General features: G+C 38.8%; 1 protein-coding gene across 1 annotated transcript in view; it reads left to right on the plus strand.

Annotated features, from left to right (window-relative positions):
- Positions 1–10749, plus strand: part of MTA3 (metastasis associated 1 family member 3) — a 130207-nt gene extending 119458 nt beyond the window's left edge. Inside the window, exon 19 of the mRNA XM_042051561.1 lies at positions 10651–10749. Within this exon, the coding sequence (XP_041907495.1) occupies positions 10651–10662 (12 nt within the window). The 3' untranslated portion in view covers positions 10663–10749. The remainder of the gene's footprint in view (positions 1–10650) is intronic.
- Positions 10750–20341: the final 9592 nt, after the last annotated feature.

Below are 20341 nucleotides of genomic sequence, written 5' to 3' on the forward strand. Positions count from 1 at the left end.
TACACAAAACCCCCTCAGAGCTCTGTATAAGTTGTGCCAATGGATAGTGCTGGGAGGTTGGAAGAACCCATAGTGTTATGGGGTTTGCTTTATCAGTCCTCAGAACAAATGAAATACAATCATGCTGGTTTGGAGCTATGTATTAATCCTCTCACAGCTTAAAATGGAGTTTCAATGGCATTGCAGTAAGCTACTTGCCCTGTTTAAAGCCACATGGTAGTGGAAGGATGTTGCAGTGTTTGGAGCGCTTACTTAGGACTTGGGAAGACATGATTCAGCTCCCTGCTTCCTCACAGACTTCCCATGAAACGTCAAGCAGGTCTTTTAAGTCTGTATCTCCAAGCATTTATATACCTAACTACTCAAATCAAAATTAAGAATGTGCTTAAGCACTTGCTTGAAGATTTGGCGGCAAAGAACAGGTAACTCCTGTTCTTTGCCTGAAGAGTCAGATGAAGCCTTCTGGTTCTTCCAGAGGGCCGCTCCACATGGAGCAGGTCAGAAGCCTTACAGGGGATCTTCTTTCAGAGAAACCTCTTTACTGGTAATAAAGTCTCATGGAAATGCCACTCACAGGAGTCCAGGAGCTGTTGACTGAAACTGGATGATTTGTTAGTTTCAGAGCTGTCTCCACTGGTTAGCAGGTAAAAATTAATTAGCACACAGCTTTGGTGATGACCGCAGGGAGGCTGAGGCTAGGAACAGATGGCTGTAAATGACCTAGTTACTGCTGCCTGAAAAGTCACACCTTTGGCTTGTGTGAAATGATCCTGCCCTGTTGTGAGCAGAAATTCAAATATGCTGCCTCTCCAGGGGGGCTTAGATACCAAAGTTTGCTTTGTAATTGCATCTTAGGTCGGAACTTGAATGTGGTTAATTCACACGACTCAGCTAAGAAACAAAGGCACATTTAGAAGGGTCACTCAGCCACGTGCAGTCTTCTCCACTGCCTTTGACAAATGTTCTCTCACATTCAGACAGTAGGTGCAGAAATAGCCAGAAAATTTTATATTTGGGAAGGGAAACACAATTTCTAAAATGAGCCTTTTTGTAAAATTTTGCTGTCTTGGGAAACCTGGGAGAGAAAGAAAACCCCAACAACTTATATGAAATACAGGGATGATAAGTGCATTAAGGATTGTCTTAAATGTACATGTTGGTGGAGAAGCTCCTGTATAAGCACTTGACTTTTCCAAAAACCTTGTTTGCTTTGCTAGACCTTCCAGACCCAATTCAGCAAAGCCCTTCAACCCATTCCTGACTCCCACTGAGCACAGTCCATCAGCTAGAGTACATCACCTAGTCCCCAACGCACCCTGTATGTCTGAAGTTAAACTGGATTGCCATGCAGTTCTTTTAACCTGTTTCCTTACGGTTCTTGACAAATTTTTAGTCTCCTGCAGTTGGCCATTTCAGAAGGTTTTCCTTCAGAAGCTGTCTTTTGTGTTTGCACAGAGGATTTGATGTAGCTGAACCCCATCCTCTTTATCAAATGTTTTAACTGAAAGTCTTAGGGCTTAGCTTTTTGTTAGCTTGCTGCTTAGCTTTTTCCTAAATCCACATGCCCAGTGGGAATGTGTCATCTTGTAATATTTGGCCGTCTTCTATTGTGGGAGTTAAAACCAATTTGGTATTGAACAAGAAGAGATTTTTCTATAAATAAGCATCTTTGTGTGGGGGAAGCCAATTTCTCTGTCAAAGACTTGGGAAACATACAAAGCAACAATAAAAATGTGAACTTGTCAGACCAACATACTTAAGTATCAAAGGAAAGATAGAGACACCATTAATTATACAATTGTTACCTATACCAAGGCTAGAGTAACATCAGCTTAGGTAGACTAAAATTAGTCCAATCTCACCATTCCTATGCCTAAACCATGGAGGTTTATCACATTAGATCTTAGATATTAATGATTGTGATCCCCAAATACTGTACAGTGTCTGTGTTCAGAGATATTTTCCACTTCTTATGATTTCTGTGCTCTGTGAGCAATAGTAGCTCATAGAAGCTGGACACAGAGTTAAGAATTGTTTCATCTGAAGGCAGAGAAATACACAGCAATAATGTACATGTAGGCTGATAAACTGTGTAAGTCCTGTGGTAAACACACTGTTGCTAAAGTTAAATAGCAAAAAAGATTATAGAACTGTACCGGGATGAATATGTTCAAAAATATGGTGTCAGTGATCCTCACAGTCTTAAAATTCACACAGAACTGCCCCCTAAATTTAATTTATAAGTTGTCCTCTATCAGTCTTCATTTCAAATAATAGATAGAGGATCTAATTCTGAATTAGTCCATATTTCAGTGTATGTATTTAATCATTCATTCTTAATACTTTCCCTGATAATATGGGGTTTTTTTAAACTCATGACCCTCTGGCATAAATGTAGGTAAGGCTGTGGAAAAACAAGTGTTAGTTGGTCTCTTTTGGTGAAAACGCTTGCATAAGTAACTACATAGGCATTTTAAATATAAAATACCAAAGAGAACATATTGACTGTGACTGTGAAAGTCAATCACAGAGATAACTAACAGTTCTTGTCAAACATCTCAGGAGACTTGACTGGCTGTTTTTGTAACTTGTGCTATGAGTAGAGGCTAAAACATTTACTTGACAAAATACTATTCAAGTCTTGTTCTTGTGGAGAAAGCACAGATCCAAACTAAAATTCTGAGGTTGCCTCTTGCTTGATGTGAGACACCAGACAAGTAATTTAATTCAACCTTTCTGTAGCTCCACATCTTGTCTGTAAGCTTGTGTGTAAGCTTGAATAATATTTCTGTACACCTACTCTTTAGGATGCTGTGCAGTTTTTAATTAATAAGTCCAACAAGCACTATGAGATACTGATGTGAAAAGTGCTGGGCATAAATGTGAAGCGCAGGATGAGTGGCAGAAAATGGAACTTGAATAGACCTTTGGTCACATGAATATTTAAAAAAAACAAATTAAAAAATCTTCAACCCTTGACATGAAAATGACCTTAGAAATTAGCATCAAATCATTCTGTGGCAAAGCTTTCCTCTGCCACACTACAGGTTTCTAATCCATATTCTGCACTGGAGTTTCTCTGCGTAGAGAAATGCTGATTATGCAAGAGATTGATGGTGTGAAGTGGAGCCCCAGAGGATGGGCTTTTGAGGGAACTTTTGTTCTCCAACTGTTTCTGGTAAGACTGAATAATTTTTATATTTCAGCCCTTGCTTAATAGCAAATATCCAGGATGCCAAGAACCTCCTCCAAATATACTCTATTGGTACATATGTTATTCCAGGAAAAGCATATGCATAATTGATAAAAAGGAAGCATATTGACAATCTTTGAGCCTCAGGTAATATTATAAGCTGTAATACTGTAAAGCACAGCATTCCGGCCAAAAACTTCAGATGAAGCCTACCCTGAAATAATCAAGCAAGGTAAGAAAAGAAGGACAGAAAAATACTAATAAAAATGAAGAAGTATAATATATCATTTTCCCCCCTATGAAAAATATAATAGGGAGCTTTCTCTTATCTTGGACTTAAATAAGGATATTTAGTTAACACAATATTTTTGAAAGTTTTCAATGCAGTATTTGATGTTGCTGGGGAGATGGCACTTAATGCTTGTAGCCCAAGGCCAGAAACAGAAGTTGTATGTTCTTTGTCGTCTTAGAGTCTGGGATAATGCTGGAATTGTGAATTCATATGCAAGGTGTTTGGGGACTAGTTGAAAGCAACATTGTATTCCACTGTTAGCCAGCTCTGATGCACCTCCTCTTCAATTTCTTGCTTGTCTCAGGAAAAATTATATGCTGCCATGTGGGTAATTTTTTCATCTCATGGCAGGTGATGTTTAATCAATGAATGGTCATACAGAATGGCCATCCTGCTGCAGAATAAATAGATGGTTTTGAAAATTCCGCTTGGTAGAGGATAGAGTTGCGTAGAGTAGGAATTCATCCTCACCCTGCTGATATAGTTAAGAAGAATAAAGGAGTTGCTTTGAAATCTGCTGGTGTTTGTGCCTGTAAGCTGTGGAAGGCTTTCTGGCTCCTTGGATTCTCAGAGTGCCGGTGTATTGACACATCTCCAGTGATCCTGTATGTTCCTTCCCAGGGATGAGAGGTTAAGCAACCCTTTATTGGATAAAGCAGATTTCCTGCCTTGCAGCCTCTGCAGTGTAAGGTAACTAAGGAGAGGCTAATGAATTTCAGATAAAGTGCAGAGCAGCTGTCCTGTAGCTCAGGTTACAAGTCTGTTGAAGCCTGAGCTATTGTTTTATTTTAAGGAGTATGAATAATTTACTTTTTTACCCATTCCATCGAACTTCCTTTGCTAGGACTTAGTAGTTCTACTCCACTCTACAAAGTTGGATACTGGTGAAATGCCATGAATTCAAAGACAGGCTTTTCTCCCTTCCTGGAGGGAAGGACTGTCTGAGGAACATGGCTCTGTGCATGGCTCTGCCATCATCACTGCTGTGTGTGAGGTGTTGTTCCTGCTGAGCTTACAAAGCTCCACCCAAAACACAGGGCAAGTCCATGTTGAGTCTGTGGTGTCCATCATTCCTGCCAAGTAGATGAAGGGGTTTTTTAACTCTTCCTATCCCTGGTATGTCCTCTGTGCTGCTGGTTTCTGTGAGAAGTCAGCTTTGCACCAAAACTGATGTGTAACCTTTGTTGTCTCAGCAGTAGGTAACCTTAGCTCCTTGGTGGTAAATACCAAGCTCGCAGATGAGCTGTGAGGATAATCTCACTACTGATTGTTGGGATTTAGATTTATTCCGCATGTGATGACCAGTGTATGACAGCATCTCTTTATAATGTTTCTTAGGGGTTAAAAGTTTTTTCAGTTCCAGCATTCAACTGAAAAATGAATAGTGGTGCTGAGAGTAGGACTTTATGTTTCTTTAATTCCTTCTCTCCCAAACCACTTTAGAATATTAATGAAATATTTTCAGGGGAAATGAAAAGATGGAAAAATCTATTGAATTAGTTAATTATTCCAAAAGCTGTGACAGTTATTTGCAGTTAAACTGGATAGAAATAATTTCAGTAGTAGATAGACCTGTTGTTCCAGGCACTCTAGAAATGCACATAATGAGATGGTTTCTGCTCCAAGGTGATTTTGATCTGAGTAGATTTTAAATCAGCAGTAGGTAGAAAGAGACAGAGGTGGCTTGTGCCATACAATAGGCCAGGCTTGACACAGTCATAGCAGTCTGTGCTTTAAACACTTCACCTGTTTTTTTCCTCCCAATAAAGAAAATGCTTTAACCCCATTATTAGTGCCCTTCTCTATATGCATAGTACCTATAAGCTGTTGCTTTGAAACACAAAACATCAGAGAAGCCCTTAAGGTGATGCAGTACTTGAAAAAATATGTTATCTTAAGATTCTTAGGAAGATCTGACACTGTAATTTTAACTCGTGTGTCTAAAAATTATTGTTCATTGAGAACAGTCTTGTTCCATAAATATTGATAAAAAATTGGAAGATAAACACTAGCAAAGGAAAACATTTCCTTGCTAGGAGGAGAAGAATGAGATAAGCTCTTAAAACATTTAAAAAATGTTGGCGTGTCTACAGCAGCACTTCTTTAATCTTATAAAGGTTATATCACTCTATCTGCCATCTGCATGGGTTTTATAAAGCAGCTATGTGGCTCATGGCAACAGCTTTCCAGTAGTCCCATGCTTATTAAAGTCTTCCATTCTGTTTTCATAAATTAACATTTCCTAAGGCCCTTGTTTTAAAAGGTGTATCAGTGTCAACCCACTTCTGCCTTCCAAAACTATTTTTAACTAGTTTCTGTCATGTTGAGGTTAGATTAAAATTTTAATGCAATATGGGAAAGCTTTATCCTGAAAGCATTGAGGGGAAAAACAGTCTAAAGCAGCAAGCCAAGCAGTTAAATAAAATACTTCTCATTTCCACACAGGTAGAAAGGTAGGAAGTGCTGTGAGTCCTTCAGTCAGTAGCATATCAGGTTTCTAAGGATCTGTGCCTACAGCTTCATCCCAGTTAAAATCTCTTTGAGCAAGCAGCTCTTCACATATTTTGGCCTTTCATTATGTTTAAAAGCCTGTTGAAATGAATAAAAAGCCTATCAGCTTTCTAGAGATAGTATCCCCTCCTGTAATTTAATCCACTGATCAGTTCAAATGTACCTCTGGATAAAAGAAGCCCTCAGAGAAATAAGTGATTATTTCATCTAATAACTGCCAAGGAGTTATGGTTATTCTTTTAAGTAGTTGGTTTTTTTCTAACAATTTGCACTGAGAATTTACATTGCACAAAATTTATATTGCCCTGGGGCAGCAGCAACTTCACAAACATTTCTCTAAAATACTTTTTTGCCTATTTTTTAGCCTTGTTTTCTCCCTGAATGGCTCTATGGTTAGACTGATTGCAAGTTTCACACAGAATTTGTGCCAGAACACAAAATTCTGCCAGTGTTGGCAGTGTTTATGCATCTAGCACATTTATGTTGCTGTTTACACTTGGCAAGTCATAGCAGAATACTTCACCCCAATGGAGAGATTATGTGGAATTTCAACTATGATTGTGCAGGAAATCAGTTTACTTATGCTTGCTGCCGACCTGGGGGTGTTCCTTGTGCTACCAGCACCAGTTCTTTCATATAAGGATGTTGCTCAAATGGCACCAGTCTAAGAAGGACTCAGGCAAAAATATCAAAGTAATTTAGGGAGAGTGTGGAAAACAAAACTGTGTCCTGCAGCTTCAAACTCTGTAGCCAGGTTTGTATTAGGTCATAACATATTTTTAGTGGAAACAGAGCACCAAAAGCAATTCTGGACCTTGGTATTTAAGAGTTGTGGGCATCTCACAAGTGCATGTGTGTTGGGGACAATTCCTCTCCCCAGGAAAATTTTTCTTTCAAAACAAGGTTTGTCATCTGCTTAAATATCAGCAGGCTTTTGCATGCAATTAATTTCTTTCACTGTAGAAACTTCTTCCATAATTTGTATTTATTTAATACTGCTTCTTAAGTACTGTTGGTACAGCTGATAAGACCAAAGTCAGTGTAGTCATCACAACTCTGAGTCCAATGCTGAGGAGACAAGACTGATGCACAACAGTTTATATACAGCACAGTAGCACACAGATACACTCGATATCAACACACCTAAAGCAGGCAGTGCCTTCCAGTCCTGCTAGAAAAGGCTTGAAAATACATTCTTGACTGACACCAATTGGAGGCCATCTCTCTTTATTCTATTAAAGTTTAAAAACTGATGCTGTTTTAGTGTGTGGCACAATTAGAGAAGGGAACTTTGAGCCAGCTTTTACAAATGTGAAACTTCGCTACCAGTTATCCTGTTCCTGAGAAATCTGGACATAATAGATTATATAGGATTGTGCTTCACTTCAGCAGATTGTGAGTTACATGGAACACACTTGGATCCTGAGAAAGGGTTGGTTAATTATAATGACTCACCTGATTAAATTTAGGCAGGGTATAAATGTCCTCTACAGCCTAACCATTATTTCTACCCAGGAGGTCCCAGCCTGTGTATGAAACTTGCACTGAGACAATAGGTCTTCATCAAGACTTTTAGTAAGACTTATGGACATTTCCATATTTCCCTGACTAGGTGGCAAGGGTCTTGTGTACCTTTATCTGCAGTTACAATTGAAGTGTCATGCAGATATAAGGAATCTGTATTATTCCTATGTTACACCAGTGCATCATATTTGACTTGAAAATGAGCACAGTGGGCTTTATATACTGATTCCCTACTAAAAATTTAGTTCATTCTCATACCTTTGGTCACAGGAAGGGTAGAAGTACAAAGCAAAGGCTTTAAAATACTTTTGAATTTGCATTTCAAGTCTGTAATGCATCATACTTCAAGCACCAGTACAAAAGTCAAAGGAAAAAAAAACCCAGGGGAAATGGCAATTAATCTGCCCTAACAACTGCAAAGGATGTTACCAACGATACAGATATTAAAGCAATTTATTGCCATTGCCACATAAAAGCTTTATGTAATTAAAACATATGGCTGGTATTAAGTGAAAGAGGGACAGGAAATTGAGCATTAAAGTTGACTCTGCCCTTAGTTCAGTGTATCTTTTGGGGGAGGGGAAGTGCTCTGAGTGAAGGGTGATGACAACTTTATCTTTGAATATCCTGCCTTTTGTCAGCTATTATTGCAACCTGCATGTTTAAGTGTTAAAAAGACTCTGAAGAATTATGAAACCTGATGAATGCCTCTCAAAAAGCTAGGCTGTATTTAGATGCTAAATTCGTCAGTGTAAGGAATCCAGTCAATTCACATTCTGTATTTTTTTCAGTAAAAAGAACAGTTTTGGCTTTTGGAGAAATGATTGTTTAAATATAACGTTTAATGTAGTCAGTGGAAATTTCCATTCTTCCAGGTTTATTTCTGAAGGGCTGTATCCCAGAAAGCTAATTTCTGGAAGCATTTTCACAATCCTGTTTAAACAGAAGTGCTGGATTGCCTTTTCAGGGTGCATACCAGATTAGTTTTTTCTGACAGAGTATATAGAGCTACTTTCATTTATACTCAGTGAGGAGCTGACTCTGTTTGTGGCTTGCTTGATATCATAATGTGATGACCTTTTTGTTCTGCCTTTCTTTGTGCTGGTTTTGAACCAGTGTTTAATGGGAATAACCATATCTTTTACTTTACAGTCCATACAAAATAATCATTAATTATAATCTCAAATACATTACTGTCCTTACATGTAGTGTCAGCTGCAAATTACTTTCATAAGCAGGAACCTCTTGGCAGTCTATAAAGTTGCCTTATTGAAAATTCAGAAGGATGAACAATTATCTGATATTATTTGAACTTTGGACTTCTCAGATGGTTAATGACCACATTCCTTCTGTAAATAAATACAAAGTTTTGCAAACCAATATATCAAAAAGGATCCAGTTCTGTAAGGTTTTGCTGAGATGATCCCCATTAGTAATCAGCGTAGGTAATAGCTGTCGTCTATTCACATGAATTTATGAAACCCGGCTGTCTCATTTTTTAGAAAGACACAGTTCTGCCAGTCTGAGATTACATTTCTGTGGTCTTACTGTTCTGGAAGGTATGCAATATCTTTGCAATCAATTGAATATCTTCTTTGGCCTAATTTAAGATGACCATGTAAAGTGAATACTCAAACAGTAAGTTTTTTTTCTCAGTGGGACTGTGTGAAAAGCTGAAACGAGTCTTTCTGGTGATTCCTTTCCTTTTCTTGTGTTGTGCTTATTGCTGAATGTGCTAAACCCTAATTTGGTATTCCAGGCCATGAAGACATCCTTCTTTCAAAAGGAAATACATCTCTGCACCTTTAAAATATATTAACCAAAATAGATGTATTTTTCAGGCTCCCTTTAACCTCTAATAGCAGAGTACATTCTTCTCCTTTTTGCCTGTTTTTTTTTTTCCCTTATGTTCTCTTCTGTGGCCCAGTTAGTTAACATGGAAGCTTACATCTCTGGGGAACACTCAATCTGTAACTACCTAGTAACAAACTAGTGTTTGAAACTTAATATGCAAATTGTTATTTTAGAATTCAATATAATTTATTTACAGCTGATCATGTATTTTCAATGTCACGTGCCACCATTTTTCAGTTTCAGAGGTAACAGCCCACTTAGATGAAAGGGAAAAACCACTCCTTGAGTTACCATCTCAGAACATTGATGCAGGTAGGCACCTCATCACCCTGTAGTTTGTAGGTCACATATTCAAGTCTGAATTAGAAAGCCTGGTCTCAATAAGTATTAGAGGCCCCAGTTTGCTTTAATTCATTTCCATAAGCTCAAATCCCTGTAATCTATAAAACTAACTAAATGAAGGCTGGAATTCTTGAGTAAATTTGGAAAATAGGTCATTTTCCAGTAGCATCTAATATTCAGGTCTCTGCCAATGAAGATGATTCTTGGCATACTCCGTGAGTACCTATTCTGTGTTTTCTGATGCCATACCCTGGACACCCTCAGCATTGTGGTTATTGATTTATAACAGTAGAGACAGAGCAGTTGAAGCATAGCAAGGATTTATGCTTCAAAATTAACAATTAATTAACTAAAAATTAATTAGATGTTTAAGATTACAATACAAACAACATGGCCACCTGTAGTTACTATATTTGATTTGTCATCTGAAAGTCAAAAATGAAAGTGAATTCACTGTACCTGAATGGCACTAGTAAAAAATCCCAGAGCTCTGGGTCATGAGTTATCTGTGGAAGTGGTACAGTGCAAATAACAACAATTGCTCCCACTTTTACAGAGGTAGCTCATTCATTGGGTGCCAACAGGGTCCTTTCTTCTGTGGTCCTTCACTCCGGTATCAGTATCACATGAGGATTCACTACCCAGGCATTCTGGCCCAAGATTTCATGTAATTAAGTATTATTGTTCAAGTATTGTCTAACACCAATTCACTTTTCAACGAATCATTATCAGACAACTGTGAATCATCAGTTGATGGACAGGGCTGACTCTTGCTGACTGCAAGTCTCTTTTCCATGAACTAGCCTTCCTGCTCTGGTAAGAGTATTTGTTATGTTTGTTATTGGCTCTTGAGCAGTCTTCTGTTAGAGACTGAGATTTATCTCTTCTGTTGTCTTTCTCTTCCTTCCCTCCTTTCCTCCTTCCCTCCTTACAGAAAAATCCGTAAGAAGTTCACCAGATCACAGCTGAAAAGAGCTTCCAGAACACCTTGTTCTCCGATCATTGCAAAGACAAAGTCTCTCATGAACAATAGGCAGGCCCGAACAGAGCCAGGATCCATCATACACTGAAGATATAACAGCATCAGCACCATAATAATGTCAAAATCATGTTTAATTGTGAATGCAGACATAACAGGACTTCCCACATCTTTGAGACAGAAACATTGTGTGGACATATTGTGGCTGGGTTCTGTGTTCTGGGCAGGATCCAACAGCAGCCCTTGTTTTCCCTCATCTCTGCAAGGGCTACTTCTGGTTCACTGTGCAGGCCTATCCTGGATTCCCTCCATTCCCAGTCATCAGTGTGGCTGGTCAGGGAGGGACTGTTTGCACTGGTCCCACAGAAGGAGCATGGATGCAGAGTCCACCCATCACATTTATCTATCCCTTCTAGTGGCTCAACAAAAATATGCACCTTTCAAAACTATTGCAGTGTCTTTAAAGCGGGATTTAGCCTTGAGGGGTTGCATTTTCAAAAACAACTGCAAACTTTGTTCATATTTTTCAGTATTGGCTTGAGTCACCTTGGATTTGATTTTCTAAGCTGAATGTCCACAAGGACTAGGTATTGTTCAACAGTTCTTGAAACTTACACTGAATTAGGAAATGCCCATAATTAGTGGCCAATTTTGAAAATGTTGGCCATATTAGCTTTGGTTAAAATCCGGGAAAGTATTACGTGTGACAGTGAATATCCAGCTGGACTAGTTGCATGTGTAGGAACTGGTCTCATTGTCTCTATATTTGAAAGCATCTGCCTATTTCTTTGGGTATTTTTTGCATTTCTTGAAGCCTATTCTGAATAGTGAAAACCAGCAGAACACCATTCCCAGAAAACATGAAGAAATAGATTATTTCCTATTAGTAATGTCTCTCCACAAAATAATTTCTACATTTTTATATGTCTGGATAAAAAGATGTCTTGCAGAATGCTTTGAAGTTCATAAATGTAAGGCTACAGGTGGCTACTTACCATGGAGAGATGATGTGCCTTTTGAAACTACTTGTAGGAAACTGTCAGTCTCCCTGAAGGGAATGGCAACAGAGGCAGGTCTTTTTTTCTACTCAGGTACTTACAGGTGAACAATCTCTGCCCTACTTTGAAATCCAGAGAAAACCAGTGTGTAGCACTGCTGTGTGAACCTAGGTGGGATATGTCAATTGTCTGAGGCAAGTTGTCCTTCAATAGGTTTGGATTCCATATGGCTTTTAAAGATGTGGTCAGACACTGAACATGTCGTAGCAAACTGAGATGAGCTTCAAGACTTTTTTTTTCTCTCTCTCTTTACCAGGTAGCTCTAACAGCATGGTACAGATGTGGGGTTTTCATCCAGTTGGGGACAAGCACCCAGCTTTGTGGTTAGAAAGACAAAGATGTAAGTGACATCTCATACTTCTGGGTGATTCCCCCAAAATTATTTTCCCCCATGCATTTTATTGTTTCAGTCTGAAGGAACATCTGTGATCTCAGCCTAAAACTAGCCATACTCTCCTTGTAAAATTTTGAGCTCCTAAGACAGTGACCCAGATGCTTCTTCAAAGAAGAAAGCACCCTGACCTCTTGAAGGGACTTGCTGACGATTTCCATAATGATGCATCCAGGTCTTGTCCACTGTCCTTCACCAGCAAGAAAAGGGTGGGTATGAAGGAGAGGTTGATGACATGAAGTGCTTGTTCCTAGTGCCCTGAACACTTTCGTGAATGTCACTGATTCGGACTCAGTTGGAGAAGACCTGGGATTCATCTGCCTACAGTACTTTCCAGTAGCCACTGAAATGTGCAGCCCTAGAAGTCTCTTCTAGGCACAGGATCTGCTTTTTCCTCTAAACAGGAGGGCTTTTTATCAGATAACTGAGTGGAGACAACCTACTCTTATTAGTAAGAATTGCCTTTATTAACTGCAACATATGGAAACACCTTCTGTATAATAGCTTCCTCACCCATTAGAATAAAGAAAACATGATTATTAAGCAACCTGTTTGACTGAAAGTATGAAAAACATGAACATAACAAGCTTTGTCTCCCTCAGACATCAGTGAAATCGCACACAGCAGACTCATTTTCCAAGTGTTGTTAGCTGTAAGGTGGTAGATTTTTTTACCCTGCCTTATTAAGCCTGTACTCAAATGATTTCTTTTAGCCAGTGTGCTCCAGTGTCTAGACAGTATTTTGTAAAATCTCTGTGTGTTTCTGCTTTTGACAAAAGTATTTGTATCCGTAATAGTCTGGTGTGAAGTCATTTTTACTTCTTTCCCTCTGAGGAGAGAGAGACTGGTACCACAGCTCCCTGTCAGCAGCCAGCTGCCTGATACCATTATCTTTTGCATCAAATAGCCAAGGTAAGGAAGAATCCTTTGCAGCTTCAAGTTGAGGTGCTTCCTCTGGATACACTGGAAATAATGTTCCACCTCTGCCCAGCAGAGCCATTTCCCAGGTTGGAACAGCCCAGCCTTGGGGTGGGTAAGGCATGGAGGAGTCTGATTGCTGGAATAACTTCTGCTCTGTCCTTCAACTGTTCCGCATGCAGCTGCACTGAGACTTCCTCCCTCCTACACTGCACCCAGTGCACCGAGAAACTGCACACCATGCACTGCACCTTAGTTTTTACCCACTCTCTCTTCACCTAACTTTTCCTGCAAGATGTTCTCTGGAGATGGATGCATGATTGACCTGTGAATTTCGACTGAGAGCGTTGATGGAAGATTCACTGAAGACGTGTTCCTCCTGCTGTGTTTGGGCATAACAATTTAAATTTTTGTAGAAATTGTGAAACTCCTTATCAAAATATCATGCAATTCCATGCTTTCTGTTGAGTTGAAATATTTTTCACTGGCTGTGAGCAAAGATGACACATTCCTGTGTAAACTGAAACAGTATATCCACAACAAATCAGAGCTCTGTACGTTTTTATCAATCTTCCCAAGTCACTTATTTTAAAACCAGCTAACATATATCAGTCTTCAGCAGTGACACTGAGTATAAACATGAACCTTGTAAGCAAGGACAAGAAGTTTGGTACTTATCATGATAGGAGCAAGAGAATCTAGGCAGCATCAGCTCTGCATTGACAATATGATTTATTTTTCTGCTAGCTAAATAAGAAATCCTTCTAAAAATTTGCCTCTCCACTTAAAAATATGGGGCTAGAAAACCATGCAAAATGCACAATCTCTTTGTGTCCAGAGGCCTCATATAGAAAGTAGGAAGATTGTTTTACTGTTTAAAATGTCTGTGTTGCCATTTTTGACTATATAGCTTCTCTGCTCTCTTGAAATACTGTGTATACTGTTTTTAGATTATTTTTAAAGGCCCCTACCTAGTGATGGAAGTTTTGATTCTGTAGGATGGAAAAAGTTTTTGAAGTACTTGAGATTGCCTGAAATGTGTTGGTGATATGAAAACATCTTTAAAACCAGAGTTTTGATTAAAGGCAAATCTAGCCTTCATTTCTGCAGTCCAAACCTTGCAGGATGTTATGAAAAACTGGGAATTGGAACTGAAATGTAGAACAAACAAGGAGTAGAAATGGCAAAATGGAGCCTGCACTTACAGAATGTGCACTTTTTTAGTAATCTAAAGTAAGATTTATTTTTTTTTAATAAATATAATTTCAACAGAGATACTTTCCTAATTATGAAGGCTTAAATAAAATGGAATGGCTGCACAGTAGTTTCTGATATAGTCACAGCATAACATGCCACAGTCTTTTGCAGAGAACAAGTATAATCCTTCAGAAATACTTTATTACTGGATACAGTGTCTTTATGTATGTGTACTGCTATGGTAATGGAATTGTTAGAATCCTTTGGAAATTTCAGCAAAATAATATTCATTTTTCATTTTCTTTTGAAGCTTCTTTATATAAACCTGTGTCTTCATAAGCCAGAGGGGTTGTCAAGAGATCTGAGTTTATATAACTGCATAGTGGAATTTTTTTTGAGTAAATCAGGACTTTTTTATTCAAATGTTGCATGTTGAGGGAGGAAACCTAATTTTGGAATACATGGGTTTTGGATAAGAGTTTTGAGGTTGTACTATATAGTGATCAACAAATTTGCAGGATATGCTCCTGTTGCTCATAAAGATTTAACAGATGGTATTGAAATGCAGTATAGATTGAATAAAAAAAAAGGAAAAATTAAAGAGTTGTCTTTTAAAATTTCTGTTGTTTAGACTAAAAGTGAATTTCTCAATGGAATGGTAAAACTGGGATGCTCAGTGTTTGAGAACATGGAGCACCTTAGAATGAAATGGTACTATTTGATTTGCATTAAAGTGTCTTTGTGTACAAACTCTGTGACTCTTGGCACTTTTTGCAGGAAACTAAATTTCTACATTGGTACTGTTATCCTGTTTTACAGTAGGCTATTGAACAGTCAAAAGACTGAAGATTGGTGAACTACGTGGGAGTTTCAAATACAAGTACATAATAAGGGGATGAGGAGAGAAGACTCAGAAGCTGGGAAAAGTGAGACATGAGGTATTGGTCTTTTCACTGGAACACCAGAAGGCTGGTTAGGGTTGAATGGAAATCGGGCAAGAGGACTCATAGTCCACAAAAACAATGCTAGAAGCTACAGAGCATTGCAGCTCCAGTGAACTGGCCCTTCTAAACATCTCAGGTTGGTATTAATGTCAAAAACTTTGTATCTTCTTTTGGTAGCACCTGGAACTGGTGGCTTCTATGTAAATATGGAACATTATCTGAATCCTCTTTACTGACATCTAAGCTAATTTCTGCAAATTAATCTGATGGTTTTTTCAGAGGAGACACACATAAAGGTCTTCTGAACAGAAGTAAGGACTGCTGCTCCACTGGTTTGTTCAAGGCAACTGTTCCCATCTCCTAACTCCCCAGTCTGTCTTGGGGAATGCAGGATGCTTGGTTCACAGGCTAAATATTGTTTCAAATATTTGTTTTAGAGTGGATGATCTTTCTCTCCTCCCCTTCCCTCCACCTTCTCCCCCAAAGACACCTGTGCAGATCCAAGTAGAAAAACTCAAGTTCTTCTGTGGTGTTTGGATTTGATGGGAAAGATGAGTTACATTTACTAGTCCTTCTGGGTGTGTTGCACTGGTATCAGAGGAGAAAATCTCTGGAAGCTGTCCTTTGCTGGCAGAACTGAGGAACTGGGCATCTCTTTAACCAGGCTTGGACAGGCTTTCAAGGAATCTCAGTAAGGAGGAGGTCCAAGATACTCATCAATTTCAAAGTATGGCTGTGAAGCCTTTCCTGTGTCTAGTTGAAATAGGTACTTAAGGGATCACTTTAGTCTCTCAATTCTTTGGTTCACTGTAAAGGTATAAATCACACATACAAAGCCTTAGCAATGAAAGGACATAAAATGTTTTTCTTTCCCTTGCACTAGCAGTCAGAAATAAATAAATGAATAAATATTTTAAAAAGCCTCCACAATAAAAAACAAACAAACCAACAGAAAAGCCCCCAAAAAACCAACAGCCAACCAAAAAAAAAAAAAAATCCATGGCTTTCCCATCTGCTTGAAAGCAGAAGTTATTGGAGAGGGCATTTTGGTAAGCTCTGAGTTTTGTTTTGGTCCTTGGTATATGCAGAACTTTCATAAACCACTGTAAAGACAGATAGCTTTTCTGTGAGGCTGGTCTGACATCATGACACTTTTCCATGAAGTCAGATGCATTATGGCTGCTTTATAGAACAAGCAAGTAGTTGATGCATGAATGTTACCAAATTAGCATAAAAATCCTACGTGCGCTTTAGGGCCCTGTTATATGACAGCTTTAGGGCCCTGTTATATGACAGCCACTTGTTACCACTGTGGCAAGACCAAAGGTTCTTCAAATATACATTATCTGTGTACACATTAAATTGTGCTCCTTATAAGCTAAGCAGAGGGATCTTTATGGAAATGAAAACTCTTTATTACTCATTTAAATGATGATGAAACCTAGATGCCAGGCCAAAGGACTGTCTGGGGCCAATAATACTTAAGATACACACTCAAATCAAACTCTACTTTGTATAGCTGGGATGCTCTTTAAGCATTAAAATTGGCACTGATATTCTAAGGACATTTGTTTTTAAATGGCTTAATGGAGTCTTTTAAGGAAGAGAATCACCTTCAGGAAATAAATCTTAGTCTGTACTGCTTGGGGCAATAAAATGGGAAGAAAAGGGTTAGAGCCAGACTTTGATGCTGATTCTCTTCCTACCAAGTTGTCAGTTCATGACTGCAGAATTTCTTCACCAAAACTAAGTCCCAGTGAGTCTGGAGGAACATGGCAACTCTCTAATTTATTTGTAGGGATTTTTTTTCCCTGCTGGCTAGGTGTTATTACTTTGGAGGTTTGTTCCTCAATAATCTGAATCAATAGTTTCATTAACGTGGAGGAAGTTGTTCATATCACCTTTGGGTTAAAAGTGGCTCTTTCCCTAGTTTATTTTGCTTAGGCACATAAAAAAAAAATTATAATAATAGCAAAGAAAAAAAAATCACAGGCATTTGTGTGAAGCTAAGAAGTATAGAGTATACAACCTTAAACTAGCAGGATATAGCAGAAGAGGACACTGAACATGATTTTCTTTTGTTACGTGGGTACAGCTGTTCATGACTGAAGGATCATTCTTTCAAACAGTCCTTTCTGTTACAGTTCTGTGGACGCTGCACTTGCTTTTCCTGTACCCATCAAAGTCCTCCATTGTGCTGTTTGCTCTGCCCAGTAATCACACTGGAAAAATGAACTTCTCATACTTTAACTTTTCAATAAGTTATTGGGGCAGATGCAGTGAAAATTTGGCTCTGTATTTGTTTTCTTTCTTTCAATCTTGATTTCCATTGGAATTTTAATCATTTTTTCAGGCAGTGAATCTAAGAAAATTACACTGAATGCCCTTTATCCTTAAGATATGCATTTAATCCACAGTAAAATAGTTATGTTGCACAGTCTGCTTTCAGGAGCCTGACTCAATCCCAGCTGTTTGATAACCCTGCCCCATTGTTTATTTTCTGTATTAGTAACAGTAAGTCCAGTATTGACTGGCTTTTCCAAGCAGACCTGACTCCACTCTGCCATTTGTACATGCACAGTTAAGGCATGGTTAAGTATTTTCTCCTTTTTTATGGTCTTGCTTTGCTCTCCTGTTTCTTGTATGTGTTCATAAAAAAGGAGAGCTTGATGATGCTCCCCTTCCCAGTGTGTGGGGGTTTGGCTCAGATGCTGCTGGGTGCCTGGGAGAAGAGAAGGTTGGACCACTGCTGACTATCCCTTTGCACACAGACTGTCCTGAGCATCACAGACCACTCTGATGCTTCTTCCTCTGGAGTTCTAAGTGTGGGGACAGCCTGCCAGGCTGGTGCTGCTGTCACACATAGGATGAGAGTGTCTTGCTCTGTGGCTAAAGCAGGCTCCACGGCGCTGCTGCACTTTGGAGTGTAATGAACGGTACAAGTGGCTGAGCCCTCTGGAGATGCTCCCATTCCACTGCTGCATAACTGGAATACACTGCCAGCCCCCTTATTTAATGGTATATTTGGATCCTGATGGTATATTTGGATCCACTCCCCTTCTAAGTTGCTTCATTAATGCTCAGGCACCCTAAGCCTGCCATATTATGTTTTCTTTGCTTTGTTGAACCCTAATCTCTATGGATTTTCACTCACTTTTCAGAATGACGTCAAGGAAGATTATAATCAAGATGCTATAAACATCTAGAAATTTTTGCTCCCTCACCCCTTCATTTTTCAATTTAAGGCCATTTTTTTTTCCATTATGCTTTCCTTTTCACCTTTCTTTCCACTGCTCTCATTTGCTGATAAAGAATTATTAGACCTTATTTGAAATTACACAGTCTTCAAAATAAAATATTTTTACCTATTGGGGTGAGGGCAGCAAACATCTGATGTGGGTTTATAGCTCAATAAACCTAGACAGTGTATTGACCAAATCATCAGAACTCAAATCCCAATAAATATTTTAAACCTGCTGAGTTTTTTGGCTATTTGGATCCTGTGGGTTTGTATTGTCCCTTCAAAAACCAGGGGCTTGCTTCAGACTTGCAATCTCAATACGTCTGGCTTTTTTTCAGAGGAGTTCTGCTGTAGGGTTTGGCTCGACTGTACCTATTGCACATTCCTTGCCAGTCTGTAATTAGACCAACTGCTTAAATGCTGAGTAGCTTTCTTCTGTTTACTGCTCATATGGATTAAATGTGCAAGATTTCAATAGGAGAATATAAATGAAGTGACTGCCTAGCTCTGGATTTTCTCCATCTTTGCTTGATGCACTAAGGAGAATCAATTGCAGTTGCTTATTATTTTTAAATAGCAGTTAATTTGGGAAAATCTGATTCACTAGCTCTTTTCATTTTGCTGATTTGATTTCAGCCTTCTGCCCATCTGGGCCAACCTACATGTACTGTTAAAAATCCAGTGCCTAAACTCATTGGTGCACATAAGCAAAGTCAAAGACACTCAGCCTAACAACCCAGCAAAGCACTGTCTGTGACGGTGTATTCCAACCCTCTGTTTTCTTATTGCTAAAATCCTCAGTGAGAGAAGGGGCTTTACTTTGCAATTTGTGCTGTTGTGCCTGAAAGAGAATCAGAGTGATTATAGAGAAAACCTCCCCCTTATCCATTCAGTTCTCTGTGTGTTCAGATGTGGTGACAGTCTCTCAGACTGTGGAGTTGCATAGTCAGAGAAATGGTTTCCTGAGCAGATGAGTTTATTCTGCCTGGGGATGTTCTGGTGGAACCCCACGCACCGTAGGAACTGTAGAATTAATCTCTGTGAAGTCATGTGGCACTTCTAGAAATCGCCTTCTGGTCAAACTGCTGCATCTGTGCAAATCCCCTTGACGGCAATAAAGAATCCTGAAGTAGGATTGTAGGCTAAGCTAGCTGTAAGCTCTTTAGGCTAGGGCTAATATCCTCCTGTAATTATTTAAAAATTCTTTTTAGATTTATAGCTTCATGGCAATGTTTGGGGTAGAAAAAAGGCTATTCAAGAGATGGTAGTATATATAGGGTCTGTATCTAGACTATTGCAGCAGGGGATGTCACTGCTTTCTACAGAGGATGTGTGCTGTTCTCTGATGTGAGGAAGAAAAAGATGTATTCTCCTTCTCTGACTAAAGGGCTGGGTGAGGGTTACTAGTTCCTAATGGTCCCCCCCCTCACATTTAAATCCATGCTGATTTCTTTTTCACAACTTGTTAAATGCTTTTCGTTTTGTGGCAAAAAAAAATAGGATAATACACTGCAAATACAGGGTGATTGTATGTGATGAAACATTGTTTTTTTTCATTATATACACACAGGGAAGTTGAAATGTTATTTGTAGAGGATAAAGGTGAACTTTGCTCGTGATTTTATGAACTTCTTTATTGCATAGTCCTCTTTGTGCAAACAGCACTTGACACTCTCTTGCCTTTTGTTATTTCCAGCAGATTGGAGCCATTTGTTTTTTAATGTTGAACTGTGACAGAGAAGCAGGTGTTGGATAAGAGGAATCAAGATCACTTTTGGGTTTTGTGATCAAATATTTAGGGGGATTTGTGAAGAACTGTAAAATTCAATTAGTTTTGCTTCCTATGTCCTTTTCTCCTAGACCACTGATTTGCAATTCTGGAATAATTTGTCATGAT

The sequence above is a fragment of the Corvus kubaryi genome, unplaced genomic scaffold, assembly GCF_017639235.1.
Source record: "Corvus kubaryi isolate FWS band 111438036 unplaced genomic scaffold, C.kubaryi_AGA036_p1.0 76, whole genome shotgun sequence".
Lineage (NCBI taxonomy): Eukaryota > Metazoa > Chordata > Aves > Passeriformes > Corvidae > Corvus > Corvus kubaryi.